Source organism: Carcharodon carcharias, chromosome 8 (genome assembly GCF_017639515.1).
Source record: "Carcharodon carcharias isolate sCarCar2 chromosome 8, sCarCar2.pri, whole genome shotgun sequence".
In the NCBI taxonomy this organism is placed as follows: domain Eukaryota; kingdom Metazoa; phylum Chordata; class Chondrichthyes; order Lamniformes; family Lamnidae; genus Carcharodon; species Carcharodon carcharias.
In genome coordinates, this window is record NC_054474.1 from 83,825,772 (window position 1) to 83,848,682 (window position 22,911).

Sequence of the window (22,911 nt, forward strand, 5' to 3'; positions counted from 1 at the left end):
AGCACCTAACAGATACCAGGTGCTTCCCCTTGGGAGTGATGGGGAGGAACATCAGTGGGAAAGTCTTCATCGTCCAATGTCGTATGCTCCTGCAGTGAGCTAAAGAGTAGCATTGAAGTGAACCTGGCTCCAGTGTGCCTCATTGCACACTCAACTACAGAAAATATACAATCACAAAAGACTTAGAAAGTGAGACAGAAGGCCTATGTATCCCCCAAAACCAATTGCAAAACATTTGAGAAACCAATATAGTCTCTCATTCCCTAACATCACCTCAGTAAAATAATTTGATAGGTCATTTCTGATACAAGTTCATCCAGTTAAAAAATATATAAATGACAAAATAATTGTTAGATTAAACCTAATTTGAGCCCAAATATGCTTTGTGAGGGGCAATTACTCTAATAACTAAGTGTCGATGACATTGCAAACACAGCCTGAAGATTTTAAACAGGTGATTTTAGATTTGTCTTTTCAAAGCTCTCCATCACTGGGACTCTCCACATGTCATGCCTGGTCTCTTATAAACTAATTGATAGAGATTGATTGCAGTGATTATGTAACAACTGCATTACAGTTGTATCATACAACCAGGGTGATAAAAGGTAAACCAAACAGACTGTGGCCTCTCCGTCATTTAGAAATTCCTATGTTCCTATTTCCTCTGATTATTTCTAACAAAATCATAAACATACAGTTTTAAGACATATTTAAGGATTTCCTAGAAACACTGAGCACTAGAAATGTTAGGCTTAATTTTTCCATTCAGTGTGAAGTTCCACCACTGGGGCTGAAGCGGGACCTGATCCCACTCTGGCAAGTGGTGGTGCCCTGGGATGGCATTTTGCCAGTGGCAACCAATTAACAGGCCACCATCAGGGCAACCTTCCATTTGAGGATGACAGCCCACACCCACCAGACTTCTAGCCCAATCAGAGAGCCAGCAGCTCAGCAGTCTCTAGCAGTGGCCAGTAATGGGGCTACATTACAAAGAGGATTGTGCCAGGCAGGCAGGAAGGCCCCAGCAATCGGCAGAGGGAGGAGGTTTGTTTTGGCAGTGCATTGGGCACAAGGGGCAGCCATTGCCACCTGCAGCCCCCTCTCTGGGGGTGCGTTACTAAGGTTCCCACCATTAGTAATATTCTATTGCAGCAGAAAGAAGTGGGTCTACCCTCCCGACACCTTCCCGCACCATCTTACCAGTCCTCCCACTTCTCAGCCCATTGCCATGGGACTGAGAAATTCAGCCCGTTGGTTGTTACAATATCGTTAACACATAGAAACTAGCAAAAATCATCCAAAGCATTTGTGCCCACCTCATGAGGATGTTGAGCACAGCTTACTCCTCAGTTTTAGAAACACTCAGTACAGCAAAGTAAAGTATTTACCAATGAGGCCTGTATAAGACTGAAGGCAGGCATTATAGTTCTCTCGGAAACAATAGCTGGCAGACTTCTTGGAAGGTTGGCAGTTGGTTTGAAAGTCTGCGAGTCGGGATCTGCCAGAAAAATAAGAGAAAGCAAGATGTTACACTTGGGACACCAACAGTCAGATCTTGGGGGATTTGCTGCAACAGAATATGAAGTGAAAACATTCATGTTGAGTGAGCAATCCAACAAATAATAGGCTACCTTCATAGTCAAAAAGGATTGCCTAAAGTTCTTTACAGGTAGGCCTACACATAGCAGGGGTTGTTTATTTGGAAGGCAATGGCGTAGTGGTATTGTCGCTGGACTGGTAATCCAGATACCCAGGGTAACGCTCTGGGGACCTGGGTTTGAACCCTGCCATAAGAGATGGTGGAATTAGAATTCAATAAAAAACTAGACTTGAAAGTCTAATGATGACCATGAAACCATTGTCGATTGTTGTAAAAACCTATCTGGTTCACTAATGTCCTTTAGGGAAGGAAATCTGCTGGTCTGGCCTACATGTGACTCCAGACCCACAGCAATGTGGTCGAATTTTAAATGCCCTCTGATCAAAGGCAATTAGGGATGGGCTAGCCATCGACACCCATATCCCATGAATAAATTCTTAAAAATTATTTATTCACTTATTCTGCCATTTATTTATGGCAGAGCATGAGGTCAGTGTGGATGGGGGACAGAAAGGGTATGAATGTGGCAGCACAGATATATTGGTGTATGTCTATATTCATGGAGGTACTTAACTGTTTATTTATGATAGCAAAACAACTAAAGCTTTTGAAATTCCGTAAAATGGCGGTGCATGGGAATGGTTTGATCCATTGAAATTCTATGTAATGGGTGTGATTGGGAAAAGGTTCAATCTCTGAAATTCAAAATATTGGGAGCAGTTGGGGGAAGGTCAAAGTATTTTTTTCCCAAGGGCTCCTCTTGAGATTTTCTTGAGGGCTACGTTTTGGTTTTCATGGGTTTCTTTCTCACTCTCACCAACTCCTTTATTAGGTAATGCAGTCATGTTGTATCATTACCTTCTGTATTTGTGTTGAATGATTTTAGGGTTTCCTTCTTTAGATAAATAAGGTAGTACAAATACCAAAGACTACATATATATTATTAAATCTTTTAACTTGGAATCTGCTAAAACCCTCACTCATGCCTTTGTTACCTCAAGACCAGCCTAACCCCCAACACATTCCATGCTGGTCTCCTACATTCTACCCTCATTCATCTTGAGGTCATCCAAAACTCTGCCACTTATGTCTTAACTCATAGCAAGTTCTGTTCCCTAATCATCCCTGTGTGCACTGACCCGTGTTGGTTCCCAGTCAAGCAACGTCTTGATTTTAAAACTCTCAGCCATGTTTTCAAATCTCTCTATGGCCTCACCCCTCCCTATCTCTGTAATCTTTTCTAGCTCCACAATCCTCCAAGATATCTAATTCTGGACCGTTGCACATCCCCAACTTTAATCGCTTCACCATTGGTGGCCTTGCCTTCAGCTGCCTAGACCCTAAGTTCTGGAATACCCTCGCTACACCTCTTCGCCTCTCTACCTTACTTTCCTCCTTTAAGACATTCATTAATATCTACCTCTTTCACCATGCTTTTGGTCATTTGACCTATTACCTCCTTATGTGATTTGGAGTCAATCCCCGTTTTATAATGCTCCTGTAAAGTGTTTTGGAACATTTCATTATGTTAAAGGCACTATATAAATTTAAGTTGCAGTATTGGAATTTATTTATCGAGATCTCAATCTCACTTTGTTACCCATCTAAGGCCCTGAGGCCCTCTGACTCCTTCTGCTCCCCATCTTCACCAGCACCAAAACTTAGTCTAAGTCATTTGTGTAGATCATGAGGCTCTGGCATAAATTTTGGGGGCACTTCACCCATTAACTTTTCCATCCCCATCCCCTTGTCCTCTTGTTGGACTTCTTGCCTTCTGCCACTTTGGGCGGAATCATCCCAGATTTTCACTAAGTGAAGTAGTGGGAGGGAAAAAGAACATTTTACCCGCTGGCCACAATGGCAGCTTTTCATGGTATATCATCCCATTCCCGCCTCATTAATCATGCATTCCTGGGAAAGATGCCATTTCGATGGTGGTCAAGCTCCGAATCGCCCATCATGTTGTCACCTCGCCGCTTCAACATGCCAGGCGCCACATTTAAAGTGCATCCATGCACACACCTCTCAGTGCTTCCAGCCCAGGACTGTTGCAAAGAAGACATGCCTGAAAGGCAAGAAGACTGCAGCCCCCAGTTTAATGATGTGTCCCTCGAGCACCTTTTGGATGTTGTGAAGGCCCGCTGTCATGTCCTCTACCCCCGCTCTGGCTGCAGGAGGGGCAGCTACATTACCACCCAGCTTGGTAGGTAATGGGAGTGGTGATCACTGCCAATGCTGCACAGAAGAGGTTAGCTATCCAATGCAGATAGAGGATGAATGATCTCATCTGTGCCGTCAGGATAAGTCAACCATCTCATCACTCTATACTCACACACTCAAGCCCATCACACATTCACTGGCATCTCACTCACTGTCAGCTCAAGGGTCATCACCAGTCACTCTCACATCTCCATCTGGCCTCATCTCCTCTGGAGACTGCCTCCTCAGCCCTCATCATCTTGAGGTCATTTGCACAGATCAACATGTGCCCCCACACACACCCTGGGATATACCGCCACCCTCCCCCACTTCCCCAGTACCCTCACCCTGCAGCCTCTTCCCTTGCCTGAGGCCAATTTTCCCCCTTCCCCAAGCAAGCCCAAAATCTGCAGCTGGTCTAGTAGATAGAGACCTGCCCGTGATCCCCCCTAAAAATGATGTGGTGCTCTCTGCAAAGCATGGTTCTGATGACTGTGAGTGCTGCCTGAAGCAAGGTAGTCAAACAAACCTCGAAGTCCCGAGCGAAGTGCAGTCTACATTAAAATTCTATAAAATGGTATTGAATGGAATTCCTTACAATAGAAGCAAATGAGAAGGGAGTTGATTCATTGAGTTTCTAAGTAAGTAATGGAAAGGGCTTCTAACCATTATACAGAATAAGCCATACAATCATCTTTCATCAACTGTAATACCTCTAATTTCTTTCTTTCAAATTCCCGGGAAAGTCCAAATTAACTCTATTGGTCAGCATTCTTACTTGCAAATGATATCTGTCTTGCATGTGTCCTGCAGGCTCAAACAATTCTGTTTATCTGGTTCCTCAAAAGAGCAAGCAGGAACAATGGTCTGTCGTCTGCGTTCAGCACATGCACTGTCTTCACACGGGCAGAATAGGACTGGGTATTTGTATTCCTCCGGCACAAGATCGAAAAAGCGGCGAAGGCTTTTGTGACACTTATGTCTGTTGCAGCCAGATCTGGAGGCAGGCTTGAGGCAGTACTTGGCATACTCGTTGCGGAACTGTTTACAAGTCTCATCAACATTGCATGCTTTAGCAGCGTCTAAGCAGTGGTTAACACTGGCTGGTCGTTGAACTTTGGGTCCTTCTGGGAAACAACAGGACAACAAAACAGAAACACAATTGTAATCCATCCAGGTCAGAGCCAATGATATGCAATGGCAAATCAACTTAAGAAGCTTATAGATGCAAGTGCTAAACCACATTGTAATTCAAAATCCCTGCAACTGAGTTACTTAGGGTTTACTCAGTCATACATTTACTTTGTTCTCTTCATAATCCACAAGATAATAAAAATTGGAATCTCTCCCCACCCATTTTTAGATTCTCATTTTTGTGCAGTTTTTCATGGTAAATTATCCATGGGTCCGCTTGTCTTAACACCTCTTTACTGAAGGTGTAAGGAAACATCCAGCTGCTAAACCATATGCTTCTCAAGAATCACCATTAACATTTCTTCACCCCTCATAAAGAGTTACCACAACTTCCTCTTGGTAACTCCCTTGTTTGGTATAGTGTTTTTTCCTCCATTATATCAAACGGGTACAGAGATACTGGAGAAGGTGAGAAAAAGATTTGCATGATATCAGGCTGGAGATCCTTTCACTAGAAAACAGAAGGCTGAGGGGTGACCTAACATAGGTCCTTCAAATTATGAAGGGGTTCGATAAGATAGATATAGAGAAAATGTTCCCACTTGTGTGCAAGTCCAAAATTAGAGGCCATAAATATAAGCTGGTCACTAACAAATCCAATAAAGAATTCAGGTGAAGCTTTTTTATCCAGTGACTGATCAGATTGTGGAACGTGCTACCATATAGAATAGTTGAAGCGAATAGCTAGCTTTCCCCCAAAGGTATTTATTCTAAGTGAATGAAAGAGAAACGAGTAGAAGGATATTGAGATAGCATTAAATGAAGTAGGGTATCAGGAGTCTCATGGGAGAATGAACACTGATATAGACTAGTTGGAGCAAATGTCCTGTTGCTGTGCTGTAACTAAAATGTAATGGCTCCAATCAGAAACTGATGGCCAGAAATTCCACTCCTTGTTAGCAGATTACAACTACACTTCCTTCAAGTCTTTCAGTCTCCTAAACACTTCTTACTTGTCTCTTGAATCCATTTACGTTAGTGGCTTCAATGGCCAACTCTAATCAAGCAGTTTAGTTAGAATGAACATTGTATAACGGATATGTGAGAGCTACAATCTAATCAAATGGTTAGGTGGGATTTCTGTCGACTACTGAATCCCTGGGAATGAGTCATGGGCTGGAGTCTAATCAAGGGTTAATTATCCAATCAATCAATAATGTAAGGGATAATAACCCTGCAATTATTAACTATAGTATACTGCCATGTTTTTCAGGCTAGGTCTTGTTTTTATTCATTCCTGGGATGTGAGCATGGCTGGCTTAGCCAGCATTTGTTGCCCAAACCTAATTGCCCTTGAGAAGGTGGTGGTGAACCGCCGCAGTCCATGTGGTGTAGGTACAGGTTCAGTGCTGTTAGGGGGTAGTTTTGAACCCAGTGACAGTGAAAAAACCGTGATGTTGTACCAAGTTAGGATGGTTTGTGCTATTTTGTTATAATTCCAGTGGTTGCTGTTGGTCAAACAGGAACTGCCTGCAGGTCATTGATACATAACAATGTTGACACCAGGCATTTAATGATTGTTAAAATCATCTGAAGTTGATTACCTGAAAATTCTGTTACTCATTGTGCAAATTTACTCCTTCTCCCCCCATCACCTAAAAAAAAGATACTTGGCACTCTAACTTGGCATTATACCTTTCAAAGGCATTTCTAGAATGATGCATTCAGTGAGGTTTACAGGGTGCAGTACCTGACACCAGGGAGGCAAGTCTACCATAGTCCAGGCCCCAGCTCGGACCAGGCATCGAATATTCATAGGGTGATGCTTCAAAATCATTGTAACCTACAGGAAAGGAAAAACAAGGCAGCTCAGTCTTCATATAAACAAGCATGTACACTCAGCTTCTAACAATCTGTTTCAACCACAATCTCCAAAGTCCAGACAATTAGTGTACCAGTTTAATATCTCTAGTTCCTATCTTTGGATTTGTACCCTGCAGTTTGGACCAGAGTACAATTGTTAGTTCTGTTAGCTGGCACTGTGACTGAGAGTGTTCCCTTCACAGCTGCCAAGAGAGGAGACTTTCCGCCCATTCAGCCCGGAATCAAAGCTGCACCCTTGAGGTGTAATTGTGCCATCTCTTAGTTCCCCCCACTCGAGCGGCCTGGATTAGAGCCACGTCCTTGAGCTCTATGAGCTTTATGGGCACTTTGTGAACCAGTCATCTTCTGTTTCAGCACAGGTAAAGACAGGATCACTCATGGCTGCCACAGGTTTAAGTGATCTTTGTCATTTTCCCCATTCTCTCTCTCCCTCTCTTCGCCTCTTCCCCTCTCTCTCCCTACTTTATCACAATTAGTAAAGGGACCAAAAAAATGATCCATGTGGCAGCCTCCAAAACTTTCCATCACCAGCAACTTTGTCCCGATTCTTTCGCAAATTTTTCACTTATTCAAATTTGTGTCACAAATTTGTGTTTTTCAGTGCGACTTTTCAGTTTTTTTTTCAAATAGTTCACTTATGTGATTTTCTCTCAGTTTAAAATTCATGGCCAGCACAACCATTCCAACCATTGGAGCTCTGACTTCTGATGTCACATCCGGTCACTACCCCAACCCCCCCGACCCCACCTCCAGATGCCTTCACTGGCAGGAGAAGGTTCCAGAAGGATCCTACTATAATGGTGGGGGTGGGGGAAAACCTGCTGTAATCAGACAGGGGGGGTAAAACGCTGTAATCACTTTCACATGAGGGGACATGTCCTAAATTTTTTTTTCCTTTATTAAAATTTTTTAAACTTAAACTAATCTCCCTGAGGCAGCTCTGTGCCTCAGGGAGATTTCTGCCCTCTTTCACGTGTATGCGTGAAAGAGCACAAACCCCAAGTCAGGCAGCAACCCCCCCACCCCCGCCCGCACAGGGAGCGCTCAGCGCTTCTGGGCACGCGTCATGCTGGGCGGGCCTTAATTGGCCCATCCATGTAAAATGGCAGTGTCCAGCTGATCGCGGGCGACAATTGGCTGCAAGCACACCTGCGCCCGCCCCCCGCACAACCCCCCCAACGGGGAGAAAATTCTCCCCATAGTAAAATTGAGAACTGGTGTCATGGTTCCAGCTAAAGTCAGCTGGAAAGTACTGGTGCCTACTCAGCAACTGGGAGTCCCTACTGGATTTCTGATGAGTCCAGTAGAATTACCAGTTAATTGGTTGCCTCCAGTAAAATCCAGCTGAGACCAGAACAAAACGAGTTCCAGCCAGTTCAATCTTGAACTGATCTGAACTATTTTTTCCTTCTGAGGTACTGTATGAGTTCTGAGGATCAACCCATTTAGAGTATATAAGAGATAAGAGTCACAATTCTTGTACACAAGCCCAGTGGGTAAAAAGGGGCAATCTCTTCCCATCTGGTCCAGTACAAATTGCATATGTCCCAGTGTCAGCTCTTGTTTTGTCTAATATGCAAACTGGGTAAGCCTCATTCTTTGCCTCTCTAACTTTTCCATTTTACCTCTCCCTCCTTCTCTTAGATTAGTATTCTCTCTCTCCTCCATCTTTTATTGATGACTAATTTTCCTTATTGAACTCTGCTACCAGATACAGGAACCCAATGTACCTGGGACGTGGCTCTGGTGCATGGTCCAGTATATCCGTAGGCAGCCCTTCTCTTTCTTCATCCCTCTTCTGCACTTGCATGTGAAGAGCTGGTTGGACTGAAGAGCGAGTGCAGCAATCATGCATTCATTCCTGGCAGTTGGTTGTACATGTTCTATTCCACTGCCAGTCATGCACTGCCCAAGTATGCGGAACCTTGAGCTGCAGTCAGGGTCCAAGGAGCATTGTGCTACTGCTGACAGGCAGCCATCCTGAGTTGCAATTTCATCCGTGAGGACGTAATCTATGGGGAAAAAATGACTAAGTTTCAAACATGAACAACCCATTATTAAAATGACAGTCTGCCATAGTAGGCATATATTATTCTGTGCCATGTCTCAGTTCCTTGGTATGTTGGGTGGGGAGGGGTGAGTCACAAAGACAAGGTTCACCAAGGCCAACATGACAAACACCTCCACGGCTGGCAGAACAAGCAGGTACACTCAGGCGCAGCCAGGAAGGGAAGAGATATCTTGGAGTTGGTATCCAAGTAGCTAGTGAGAGTACAGGGAAGTTTGGAGAAATCGGACTCCAGTAGCAATGGGAAAGTCTTTCTATAACCTACTCTGCAGATATTTGATATTTATTCAGGGAAGCTGATTGGGGTTATTTATAAGTGCTGAGGAGTGCTGACTGGCATTCCTTTAATCAGCCATGCTGATTGGGATTAATCTATTCAGAATTAGAGACTGGGATTAATGGATTCAGACCCCAAAAGTATCTCAATTTATGTTACGAAAATATCAGTTAAATAATAGCTTTTTAAAATTCTAACCTATCTCTGACTGATTGGCATGCCAAACACGCTTTCCTTTCTTCCCTCGCTTCCTTCCATGAAGGCGAATCAGAATTAGGAATTTAAGGACTTAAGATGTTGATATCATTAGGGAAAAGGTGTTGGAGAAACTGAAGAGACAAATCTCAAAGGCCTGATGGCCTACATCCCAGAGTTCTAAAAGAAGCAGCTACAAAAAAAATGGATGCACTGATTATGATTTTCCAATATTCCCTAGATTCGAGAATAATCCCAGCAGATTGGAATTTAGCAAATGTAACTCGCTATTCAAGAAAGGAAGGAGAAAGAACGGGGAACAACAGGCCAGTTAACCTGACATCAATATTCAGGAAAAAAAGTCTTAACAATACGCCTAGAAAATCAAAGTATGTTCAGGCAGAGTTAATATGGTTTTACAAAAGGGAAACAGTGTTTAAACAGTCACTTGGTAGTACAAAACTTGATTATTGCTGAAAAGAGGGACATGTTTCCAAAGCTTTTCATCTTACACTCATCAGGACAAATGCAATCACACCAAATTTCAAACAGTCACAACAATTTATACTACAGGAGAAATGGTTGCTGAGATTAGGAAACATAGTTTATCTCAGAGGGTTGCAAATGTTTGGAATTATCTACCCCAGAAGGTCACAAATGCTCCATCATTTAGTATATTTAAGTCTGAGATAGACAGATTTTGGTCTCTCAGGGTATCAAGTGTATTGGGAGCAAATGGGAAAGTGGAGTGGAGGCAGAAGGTCAGCCATGATCATATTGAATGGCGAGGTAGGCTCGAGGGGTGATATGATCTACTTCTGTTCCTATTTACTATGTTCTTAGGCATTGCTTCCATGCTGGAGTATTTTCTGTCAAGGGATCTGCAAGAGTTAGATGTTGCAAAAGCAAGTCAATAGGGCAAATCTGAACGGATGAATTAAGATGGGCCAAATGACCTATCCTGTAAGCATAATGTGATTTAGAGAAAAGAAATCCGAGCTAAGCTCGCTATAATAACGTACCAGGTTATTGATGAAATCAAAGTTAAAAGAGCTGGGTTGAGGGGATAAAGTGTTAATAACAAAGCAAAATTCATACAGAAGCAATGCTGTTGGCTGCAACTAAACAGTAAGAGTGGCACATAAAACAGGGTTCTGGAAACAGGGGTGAGTGGTCACTTATCACATTGTACTTTTGACTTTGGGTGACAGTCTAAAGCAGGAGATATTGGATCAGCCTCCATTATACATCTCAATGTCAAAGGAAATAAAAATCAAGGGAGATACTTAACACATGGATGAACCAATATCTGCCACTTTACATCATCAGGCAAATGTCAAAATTACATATATATATAATATATATATATATATATATATATAAACACATACATATTATATTAGATTGATATTTATCAGACATTTTTATAGGAACTCAAAATTTGACCCCATGACCTGTTGCTACAATTTTGGCTGATCGTATTCCCCAATTGATGGGATCTTCAAGATGGTGTGGAACTATTCTGAAGGCAGCTCAACATGTGCTTCAAAACAGACTAAAATATAACTGGTAATATAATAAAACAAGTGAACTTTCCTTCACATGGCTTTCTTCCCCACACATCAGATAACAAACCAGCGAATGTTAAATTTGTTGCGGTAGTTTACTCCTGAGTTGAAAGACAGGTTTACATCTGATGGACTTAATATTATTTGAGGAATAAACACTATTTTCTTGAAATCTGTTATAATATCTACATCTATCATTGAAGAAAACAGCTTCCTAACTCTCAACCTTGTTCCATGACAAAGTCCTTGTTTAGGATGCAAGTTTCATAGAACATCCATAACTGCTCCTCCCTTGAGTCTAAGTTTGTGGGATGGTATACACATTGGAGTCAGATTTCACACAATCACAGAATGTTTACAGTGCAGGAGAAGGCTATTTGGCCCATCGAGTCTGCACTGGCTCTCTGAAAGAGCATTCTACCTAGTCCCACTCCCCTACAGAATCACAGAATCTTTGCATGTGTAGAAACCCTGGAGAATATAGACTGTGACCATCTTTTTCTTCTATAGAATCAATGCTGATGCATTCCTTTACTTCACAGACAACTTTTCTAAAATCTTTCCTTCAAATCTACTGAATCTTCGCTTCCAGCATAAACAATAGCTTTCAAATAATAAATTGTACCAAATAATTGTTCCCACTATTTTGCCACACTTAACCAACTACATCATCTTATCCTCCCCCTCCTATCCTTCCGATGCAAACCCTCTCATTCCATCCATATTACATTCCTTCCATCTCTCCCATTCCATTCCCATTCCACACTTGCCATCTCCATCCCTACCACCAATTCCATCCCAAACCTCAAGGAAGCAATCTCTCCAGCCAGGGTAACTTTGGTGTTGGGCTTCCACTGTTCTTTTTCTCCGCCAACCCATACCCTGCTGCCACTGACGCCGTCAACCTCTTGCAGCCGCAGGCTCGTCACACCCTCCAGTCCTCCGCGTGGACCAGAGGCCTCCGTGAGCTCCAGGCACTGCCCACCAAATAAACCCAATGACGCCCCTTAAACTGACCAATCAAAATAGTCAGGATAGACAAAAACTGAGTATTGTTATACATTGTTTATCTCCTACTACACATTCTCAGCTGTATCCCCAGATTTTACTGTTCATTCTGCTCTTGCAAATCTTGCATTTCATCTGGCAATCTGGGTCAATTGTGAAAGTGTGAAACAGAGATCCGAGCACTGACCCCTCCAGAATTCCAGTCACTACTCGCCCCAGTCCAGCAATCTATTACCCATTCTCTCTTGCCATGATTACATCCTAATCATGACACATAACTACATGGAGTCTGCCGTGACATTCAGCACAGAAAACAAATGAGCAGAAAGCTGTTCAAATCTTGCTGTATACATAATTTTCAAGCAAGAGCTGGATCTGTTTCTAGCTGGGGCAGAGGTGGCCTTGCACAACATTAATCAGAGCCAGAGTGCTCTCCTGAACTCGTTTCAATCACCCAAGGAGTTTAGAGATGAATTTCCCAGATTTTTGTCTTGTAACTTGGCCTGGGTTTTTATCCTGATTTGCCGCCTCTTCTGTAAACTCACATGGTTATGAGGTTGGGTGTAAAGTGTATTGTGACATGCAAGGCAACTCTGAGGCATGGGACAAGCTGCATGAACCACAGGTCCTTTTCCTGTCCATCAGTCTTCAAGTGTAAAAAAGTGGTAAAGGGAGCAACTATCAGGTAGTACCTCAGTGTCTAATTGATCATTATGACTTGCTTGAGTTTCACTGACATCCCTTGTATCCGACTCCTTTCTGTGTCAACGGTTAACTTTACTCTTTTCTAGCAGAGTCACTGTACAAAAGCAAACAATCACTTCTCTGAGATGCTATTCAGCAGGCTAGCCTCCCTCAGCCCTGTCTAAACTGAGTGCTATTAAAAAAAGCTAAAGATTAAATTCAGATCTGGTGTCAGTGTTATTCTGCTTCCTATGGAAGAAAAGGAGGATCACATAGAGGCAAAGGATCAAGCCAGTAGTTGATATAACCTTAAAGAAAATGTCTTGTCTGTTTGTTATCTGAGGCACATTATGTCATCTGGACACATCAGGACAAATGGAAACTCATTTGAGCAGTGACTGTGGGCTCACTTATGAGAATAGCCTGAAATACAGATTTAAAGAAAGAACTAAAGTGAAACGGGTTGAAGAATCCAAGTGTTCCAGGGCATTGGGATGATTCCAGCAACATTCATTGGAGGTGAAGAAATCACAGAGATAAAAACAAAAAAACTGCGGATAACATGCGTAGGTCTTCAATTTGCATATTTGAAAAGCCTAACACCTATCCAGAGAAGTGCTTTTCTAAGCCAATATAACATGCAGCACAATTCAGACACAGCCAGTCAAGAAGTGAATCACAGATTTGTAGACAGATCATAAAATCACAATGTTATATACTGTATATTATATACTGAAGAGTATAGATTTTGGGTATTCTATGTTAGATATTGTTATGTTTTTGTGTATATGCTATAGAATATTGCATTCAGTTCTGCTCACCAAAATTTAGGAAGGGTGTGAGGGTCCTTGAGAGAGTGCAGAGGAGATTTACCAGAATGCTTCCAAACATGAGGAAATTTAGCTACAAAGTCTTTTAAACTGAATCCTACACTTTATATATAGTGTATTGATTATAGATTTCACGTTGCATGTACTATACTAAATTGAATTACCGTATTAGATTGTATTCCTTGCATTATATAGAGTTATAGCATCATTATGGCACAGAAGGGGGCCATTTGTCTTATCAAATCTGTAGAGCAGTCCAGTCAGTCCCACTCCCATACTTTATCCCTATAGCCCTGTAAGGTTATTTCCCTCAATAACCTATCCCATTTCCTTTTGAAATCATTTCTCATCTCCACTTCCATCACCCTCGTGGGCAGGGAGTTCTAGGTCATTACCACTCACTGCATAAAAAAGTTCTTCCTCATATTCCCTCTGTATCTTTTGCCCCAAATCTTCAATGTGTCCCTTATTTCCTTGCACCATCAGTTAATAGAAGCAGCTTTTCTTTGTCTACCTTATCTAAACCTGTCAATGGTGTCATTAGAAAATTTTGAAATTTTACACTGTTATTTCAATATCCAAGTAATTTGTATATATCATAAAGCATTGGTCCTAGCACTGACCCTTGGGGAACACCACTGTCTACCATCCTCCAGTCTGAAAAACAACTATTTACCATGATTCTAGTTAGGCATAACATTGGCAGTGGACCACTGAAATTCACTTCTTGACCGGCTGTGTCTGAATTGTGCTGCCTGTTATATTGGCTTAGAAAAGCACCTCTCTGGATAGGTGTTAGGCTTTTCAAGTATGCAAACTGAAGACCTACGCATGTTGTAGGACCTCCATTGTGAAATTCAGGTACAAATGGGTGGATCTATCACCGCACTTACTCTGCCTAGTCGTACCATATGTTGAACAGTCTAACCAGTGATCATTAAAGGAACCACTGGAGGCCAATCTAGCCGTTCTGTTCCAGTGGCACTGGCATTTACCCCACAATATGGAAAATTATCCACATATGTCCTGTCCATGAAAGCAGAACAAATCCAACCTAGCCAATTATCATCCCATAAGTCTACTCTCAATCATCAGCAAAGTGATGGAATTTGTCATCAACAGTGCTATCAACTGCAACAACCTGCTCACCGATGCTCAATTTGGGCCTTGCCTGGGGCACTCAGCTCCCAACTTCATTATAGCCCTGATCCAAGCAAGCTGAAGAGCACATTCATGCAATGTGGGCATCAATGGCTAGCACCCAACATTTGTATTGCCCTTTCAGAGGGTATTTAAGAGCCAACCACATTTCTGTGGGGTCTGGAGTCACATGTAGACCAGACCAGGTAAGGACAGCAGATTTCCTTTCCTAAAGGAAACATTAGTGAACCAGATGGGTTTTTACAACAGTCAACAATGGTTTCATGGTTATCATTAGACTTTTAATTCCAGATTTTTATTGAATTCAAATTCCACCATCTGCCATTGTGGGATTTGAACCCAGGTCCCCAGAACATTACCCTGGGTTTCTGGATTACCAGTTCAGCAATAATACCACTATGCCATCACCTCCCCAAGATGAGGTTAGAGTGACTGCCCTTGACATCAAGGCAGCATTGACTGAGTGTGGCATTTGAAGTTATGGGAATTGGGGGAAAAAACTCTCCACTGATTGGAGTCATGCCTAGCACAAAGAACTACAGTTCTGATTGTTGGAGGCCAATCATCTTAGTCCAGAACATCAATGCAGGAGTTGCATTGCAATGCTGGAGTGATCATATATTTCCAAGTCAGGATGGTGTGTGACTTGGAGGGGAACTTCCAGGTGGTGGTGTTCCCCTGCGTTTGCTACCCTTGTCCTTCAAGGTAGTAGAGCACGTGGGTTTGGAAGGTCTTATATGATAGAACATACAATAAGGACTGCTGCCACTATGTGGTGGAGGGAGTGAATGCTTATGTTGGTGAAATGCAGTGACTTTGTCCTGGATGGTGTCAACCTTCGTGAGTGTTGTTGGAGCTGCAGTCGTCCAGGAAAAGTGGGGAGTATTCCATTACACCTCTGGCTTGTGCCTTGTAAATGGTGGACAGGCTTTGGTGAGTGAGGAAATGAGCTACTCACCACAGAACTCCCAGCCTCTGACCTGCAGTTATAGCCACACTATTTATATGGCTGGTGGTACTGTCCTAAGCACAGCAATCTTCACACATTCACCAATGACCTTTGCTCTATCATAAGGTCAGAAGTGATGATGTTCGCTGATGTTTGCACAATATTCAGCACCATTCGCAATTACTCAGTTATTGAAGTAGCCCATGTCCAAATGCATCAAGACCTGAACAACATTCAGGCTTGGGCTGATAACCTGCAAATAACATTTGCAGCAAACAAGTGCCAGGCAATGACCATCTCCAACAAGAGAGAATCTAACCACCTCCACTTGACATTCAATGGCATTATCATCACTGAATCCCCAACTATCAACATCCTGGGAGTTACCATTGACCAGAAACAGAACTGGACTGGCCATATAAATACTGTGGCTATAACTGCAGGTCAGAGGCTGGGAATTCTGTGGTGAGTAGCTCATCTCCTCACTCACCAAAGCCTGTCCACCACATACAAGGCACAAGCAGAGGTGTAATGGAATACTCCTCACTTTCCTGGACGACTACAGCTCCAACAACACTCACAAAGGTTGACACCATCCAGGACAAAGTGACCGCACTTCACCACATAAGTATTCACTCCCTCCACCACCAACACATTGTGGCAACAGTGCCTACATATGTTCCATCATATAAGATCTTCCAAAACCACAACCACTACCACCTTGAAGGACAAGGGCAACAGACACATGGGAACACCACTACCTGGAAGTTCCCCTCCAAGCCAGACACCATCCTGACTTGGAAGTATATTATTGTTCCTTCACTGTCGCTGGGTCAAAATCCTGGAACTCCCTCCCTAACAGCACAGTGGTTCAAGAAATCAGCTCATCACCATCTTCTCAAGGGCAATTAGGGATGGGCAATAAATGATGGCCCTACCAGCGATGCCCACATCCCATGAAAGCATAAAAAAAACCAAAAAGGAACATTTCAGTTTCTATTTTCTGGGCCTCCAAGGATGGCCCTCTTGATCCCATTAATAAAACTCTCCAGCCCACTACTGTGTGGCTTTGAGGTCCCCTCCTGGAATCACCTTTCTGGGATTGCTTCCCACCCACCCCCCACCCCATCCTGGACCCAACCTGGCTGTCAGTTCAGTGTAGGAGTCAGCCTATTCTCCACCATGCTATCTTGCGATCTGCAGCGAAGCTTCTGGTTCACATCTACACCTCATCTGTGATGTTTAAATGAGGCCCGAAGCTGAATTTGATTCACGCCTCAACCCTGGCGTGAGCCAGCACATATAGCCGTCGCTCTGCTAACTATGCATCGATTTTTATAGATAAAGCCCAATTTTCTGGAGTCAGACTAAAGTATGTCTCTCCCTGTACCTGATCCTAAGATAACTGTGAAACTGGTAGATCACGCCCCTTTGAGATTGAACTGCAGTAATTATTTAAAATCCTATCTGGTTTACAAACTAGTATAACATTGGGGAAATTTATTTAACAGAAGATACAAAACCCTCATCTCCAAGTCTCACACCATTCCTTCATTATCCAGAGAATTCCCCATCTAATCCCACTGTTGGATAAGTACATGGACTACAGTGTTCAAAGAAAAGGCCTACAAGGCCCTTCTCAGGGCAACTAGGGATGGGCAAACAATGCCAATCCTGTTAGCATTGGCCACATCCTGAAGGCAATGGTTTAAAGAAAAAACTAAGATTTTGTGAAATCAATTAAACCTGTCATTTGTATCTGAGTTGCAGTAACTTAAAGGAGGCTGTGTCAAACTGCTACATTTTAATTCAATAATTTTCCATCCAGGTATCAATAAAACAATAACATTATTGAGAATAACATATATGTGGGAAGTGGGTACAGGTTTGAATCTAATTGAGGGTTCCATATGATTCCTATATTGGATAATGGAGAATGAAGTATAGGCTGGAGTCTAATTGAGGGGGTTAAAATGGGTTATTTTACCATGGAACACCACTGTACCGAACACCTCTGTTTTGTGCATCACTGCCCTCAGGACCGCTGCACCATCTATTGACAAACATTGCACCATTATTTCATGTTAGCACACTATCAAAACATCTTTCTGGTGCTATTGAATTAGCATGGGGGTAAATGGTTGCTTGCCTGGAATTAGGTTTTTGATAAATTCATTCAACAGAAACAAACAGAACAGACAAGTTCCTCATGTGATGAAAAGACTGACGTGACCACAAAAGCATACAAAGAGCAATCCTGTCATCAAGCAGCAAAAAAACTGGAAAGTTGTAGCTGGATGGGGGTTGGGGGGGTTAGGTTGGGGGAGCTAATTCATCTTATGTTGTAATTTTTTTTACACAAATTACACCAGTACTGCCTCACTTATAAGCCATGTCCTGCATTTTTTAACAGAAATTCAAGACATAGGCAGTGACTATTGTTGGTATGAAACACAAATGCTGTTTTCCCACTCCTCTAGTTTTCATTTCCAATTCAGCAGCAAAAGATATCAAGCTCACCCCAATGAACATTCCATCTGTTGCTTTGCCTGAAGGGGATCAGTAAATAAAACCATGCTCAGACATTGAGGTAGAACACTCTTCCTTACAATTGACTGCTGGTCAAGCTCTTGAAGTTTGATTTCTGAATATTGCTGGCAGGAGCTTAAAGCAGATTAACAACATTTTAATAAGGGATAGATTGCCTGCCAGGTTATTCAAACAGCCAATCATGTAAAATCACCGAACCATTTTCTTTATTGTCCTGCAACTTACAAAACAATTGTTTTTTGCTTACTACACTTTCAGTAGTATCATACAGGAATATAATTTGGGTCTATTAGTGTTGGTACCTTATGTGGTGCAAGTGGTATTGTACAGATGGCACCACACTGGTGATGTACAGGCATTATCACTCTGCAAATGTTATGTGTCATTGTACAAGCTGTGTGGTGTTGACAATGCTTTCCAGGAAATATAATGTAGGTGTTATTGTACAGGTAGTGTTATACAGGTGGTATACACAACTGAAATTGTACTAGTGATATCATACAGGTGATATTAGGCAGACCTCATTGTTCAGACAGTACTGTACTGGTGATGTGGTACAGATAATTTGCACAAATAGCATAATTCAAGCCACATTACATGGGCATTGCAGTACATGTGCATATTGTGTGGCTGTAAGACACAGAAAGTATCATATAGGTGGTGTATTGTGCAGGTGATGTACAGACAGTATTGGACAGGTGGTGTTGTACAGACAGTATTCGGCAGGTGGTGTTGTACAGGGAGTATTGGACAGATGGTGTTGTACAGAAAATATTGGGCAGGTGGTGTTGTACAAAAAGTATTGGGCTGGTGGTGTTGTACAGACAGTATTGTGCAGGTGGTGTTGTACAGACAGACTTGTGCAGGTGGTTGTACAGTCAGTATTGGGCAGGTGGTGTTGTACAGAAAGAATTGTGCAGGTGGTGTTGTACAAACAGAATTGTGCGGGTGGTGTTGTACAGATAGTATTGTGTAGGTGGTGTTGTACAGACAGTATTGTGCAGGTGGTGTTGTACAGAAAGTATTGGGCAGGTGGTGTAAAGACAGTATTGGGCAGGTGGTGTTGTAGAAGCAATATTGGGCAGGTGATGTCGTAGAAGCAATATTGGGTAGGTGATTTGTACAGACAGTATTGGGCTGATGGTTTACAGGTTGTATTGAGAAGATGGTGTTGTAAAGACAGCATTGGGAAGATGGTGCTCTAAATACAGTATGGCGTAGATAGTGTACAGACAGTATTGGGCAGATGGTGCTATACAGACAGTATTGGGTAGGTGATTTTGTACAAACAGTATTGGGTTGGTGGTGTTATACAGACTGTATTGGATACGTGGTGTTGCATAGGGCTAGTACAGGTAGTCTTGGGCTGAAGATGTACAGGCAGCATTGGGAACATAGTGTTGTATATGCAGTATCAGGGAGATAGTGTACAGGCAGTATTGGGTAGGCGATTTGTACAGGCAGTATTGGGCTGATGGAGTACAGACAGTTTGGGAAGATGGTGTTGTACAGGCAGTATTGGGAAGATAGTGTACAGGCGGTATTGGGAAGATAGTGTTGTATGGGCAGTATTGGCAAGATGGTGTTGTAAATATAGCATCGGGGAGATAGTGTACAGGCAAACACTATTGGGCTGGTGGTGTGCAGACAGTACTGGGCAGATGGTGTTGCACAGCGAGTATTGTATAGGCAGTAATGCGCTGATAATACAACAAGTTACACATTTGTCCAATCCCTTTTGTTCATTTCTCAAAAACGCAATCATAAGGTCGAATTAAAGACTCTTACAAGTCCAGAATCGTTCCGATATCAGAACTAATCCACTGTCCCTTTGTGTGGGAACCTCAGTCTTCAAAAGGTTCCCTGTGGGTTTGACCACAATCAGATCAGCGCTGAGATACCCTGGTGTGCTGTTTAAAAATTGGTGACATCTTAAAAACACGCTTAGATATTTCTTAATCTTATCTCTTTTGTTCCTTTTAATCCGTTTAGACTTCTCAAACAGCTACAACAATTGACCCAGCAGAAAACACCAAGAGTCCAAATTCTAAAAGAGATATCAGATTTTAAAGGAACTTAAACTGGACTTTAGATTTAATGTTCTGCTTTTATCTTAATATAGTATACATTTCATTTATTGATTCGGCAAACAGAAAACGAATGATAATCCGGTTCAATTAATTTATAAGGGTGGAGCTGCTGAAAAGTCCAGCTTTGAGGCGGTGTTTTACTTACCGACAAGCGCCAGAAGTAGGGAGGTCCACGGGACCATCATACTGGAACTGACTGCACTCCGGGACTCGCTGCCGGTGTCACTTTGCTGTAGCTTTCACTGGGTGGCTGCCCGCCCTCGGCACTGAGAGCAGCGCCTGGCAGCCCGGACTCGCTGCTGCATCCAGCTCCCAGGGCAGAAACACACACTAACTTTCCAAATCACCAACTTACTAGGAAAGGGAGAGACTGCTCTGGGCGTCAAATCACACTGCCCTCTTTAATTTTCTTCTCGTTGTAAATATTTTTCCAACTTCTCATTTTGAAACAAAAAATTGTAATAGATCATCAAGTGGATATTGGGATTTGTTTTTCATCCTCTAGTTTCTTCCTCCTCACTTTGCCGATTCCTTGGTGCTTAGGAGCAGCGAACAGCCAGCAGCCCGTCCGTCCCTGGGAAGCCGATGTGTCCTAAACTCTCCTCTTTGTGTCTCTGGTTACTACTGGCTTTTTACAACATCACGCCCGCCCACGTGCCGAGGCAGCAGCGATACATAGAAATTCAGCCAGTGACTGCATGATGAGAACAGGTAGTCTCACTACACTCTGTACACACACTCAACACACAGACACACACTCAGCACAGACACACACACACACACCAAAAGATGCACAGACACACACAGCACACACTCAACACAAACACACACAGCACAGACACAGAGCACATACACTCAACAGACACACACAGCACACACAAAACACAAACTCAACCACACACACAACTCAGACACAGCACACACTCAAGCAAATACACTCAACATACAGACACACACAATACATAAACGTACACTCAACACATTCAACCAAACACACACAACACATAGATAAAAACAAAAAAACTGCGGATGCTGGAAATCCAAAACAAAAACAGAATTACCTGGAAAAACTCAGCAGGTCTGGCAGCATCGGCGGAGAAGAAAAGAGTTGACGTTTCGAGTCCTCATGACCCTTCGACAGAACTTGAGTTCGAGTCCAAGAAAGATTTGAAATGTAGACAGATAGACCCACAGCATACACTTAACCAAACACATACTCAACACAAGGACACACAAACTCACTCAGCACACACACACACACACACCAAAAGATGCACACACACCGACAGACACAAACCACCCAGACACGCTCATTTTACACCCAAGCACTCACTACACATACACACAGTCACCACACACAACACACAGACAGACACCTGGACAAACACACACAGACCACACACATACCATATGCACAGACACACATACTCAGACATACAACACACATACCCAAACGCACCACACAAACACACTACACTGGCACACTCAGCAAATATACCCACATCCACTACGCCACCAGATACACCACACTCAAAAACACACCATACAAATAGACACACACACACACTGACCACAGAGACAGAAACACTGCAAACACGCATCAAACACATTCAAAGATCCAACACATTCACAGATACACTGTTGTCATTGTCGTTGTTTTGTCAGCTGTCCCTCGATTCAAGGATGACTATTCAGTGTCGTGTGTTTCTGCCATGGGTCTTGATGTGACTGAACAGGCCAATGCTTGACCCACAGAGCTTTGGGCACATGGGGCAGGACATCCCACGAGGCTGTGAGATCCAGAGTGCAGGACTTATGTACCACATCACAGATAACACCTACCAACAGACACCCACCACACAGACACATCACGCAAACACATTATACATTTAGGCACCATATGTCACACGCATATAACACACAGACACACACCATGCAAACTCACACACATACAAACACCCACACAGATACAATACCACAACACACACACCACACAGACGCAATATATCATGCAAACCAGACACAAATAAACACCACACAAACACATACATCACATGCCCCCTCAGATACTGAAGCAATTTCTACCAACATGCAACAAGACCTGGACAACATTCAATTTTGGACTGGCAAGCAGCAAGTAACATTCGTACCGCACAAGTATCAGGCAATGACCATCTTCTCTAGATCAGGGTGACCAACTCAAAAAAAAAATTAAGTCAAATTTTGGCATTGGCTACTGTATGACCCGCGTGGGGGGAGCAGTGCTGGTGAACCTGTGAGAGCAGGTCACCAAGACGAGGGCACATTGTGCATGCACAGTGCTATACAAACATCAAAAATACGGGACAAACAGCTTCCCAGCGGCAAACAACCCAGGACACAGGGCAAACGCCTTAAGTTCCAAGACAGTGCCATAAAATCTAGGAAGGTTGGTCACCCTGCCCAATATTTTCAATGGCATTACCATCACTGAACCTCTACCATCAACATCTTGGGGATATTATTGACCAGGAACTGAACTGGACCAGCTATATAAAAACTGTGTCTACAAGAGCAGGTCAGAGGCTGAGCGTTCTCAAAGGGTAACTCACCTCCTGACTACCCAAAGCCTGTTCACCATCTACAAGGCACAAGTCAGGGGTGTGATGGAATACTCCACACTTGTCTGGATGAGTGCAGCTCCAATGACACTCAAGAAGCTCCGAGGCACTCCA

At 42.9% G+C, this 22,911-nt stretch overlaps 1 protein-coding gene across 2 annotated transcripts in view; it reads right to left on the minus strand.

Moving 5' to 3' along the window:
• The window catches only part of LOC121280787 (GDNF family receptor alpha-4-like), a 29,178-nt gene extending 8,365 nt beyond the window's left edge, over window positions 1–20,813 (minus strand). Inside the window, exons 1-5 of one of the 2 annotated variants that reach the window (XM_041192986.1) lie at window positions 20,343–20,813; window positions 8,548–8,829; window positions 6,684–6,776; window positions 4,578–4,923; window positions 1,389–1,498 (exon numbers count right to left, since the gene is read on the minus strand). In XM_041192986.1, the coding sequence (XP_041048920.1) occupies window positions 1,389–1,498; window positions 4,578–4,923; window positions 6,684–6,776; window positions 8,548–8,829; window positions 20,343–20,382 (871 nt within the window). In that variant the 5' untranslated portion in view covers window positions 20,383–20,813. Of the gene's footprint in view, window positions 1–1,388; window positions 1,499–4,577; window positions 4,927–6,683; window positions 6,777–8,547; window positions 8,830–20,342 lie in introns of both variants that reach the window. The other variant, XM_041192985.1, reaches the window with a different exon arrangement.
• Window positions 20,814–22,911: the final 2,098 nt, after the last annotated feature.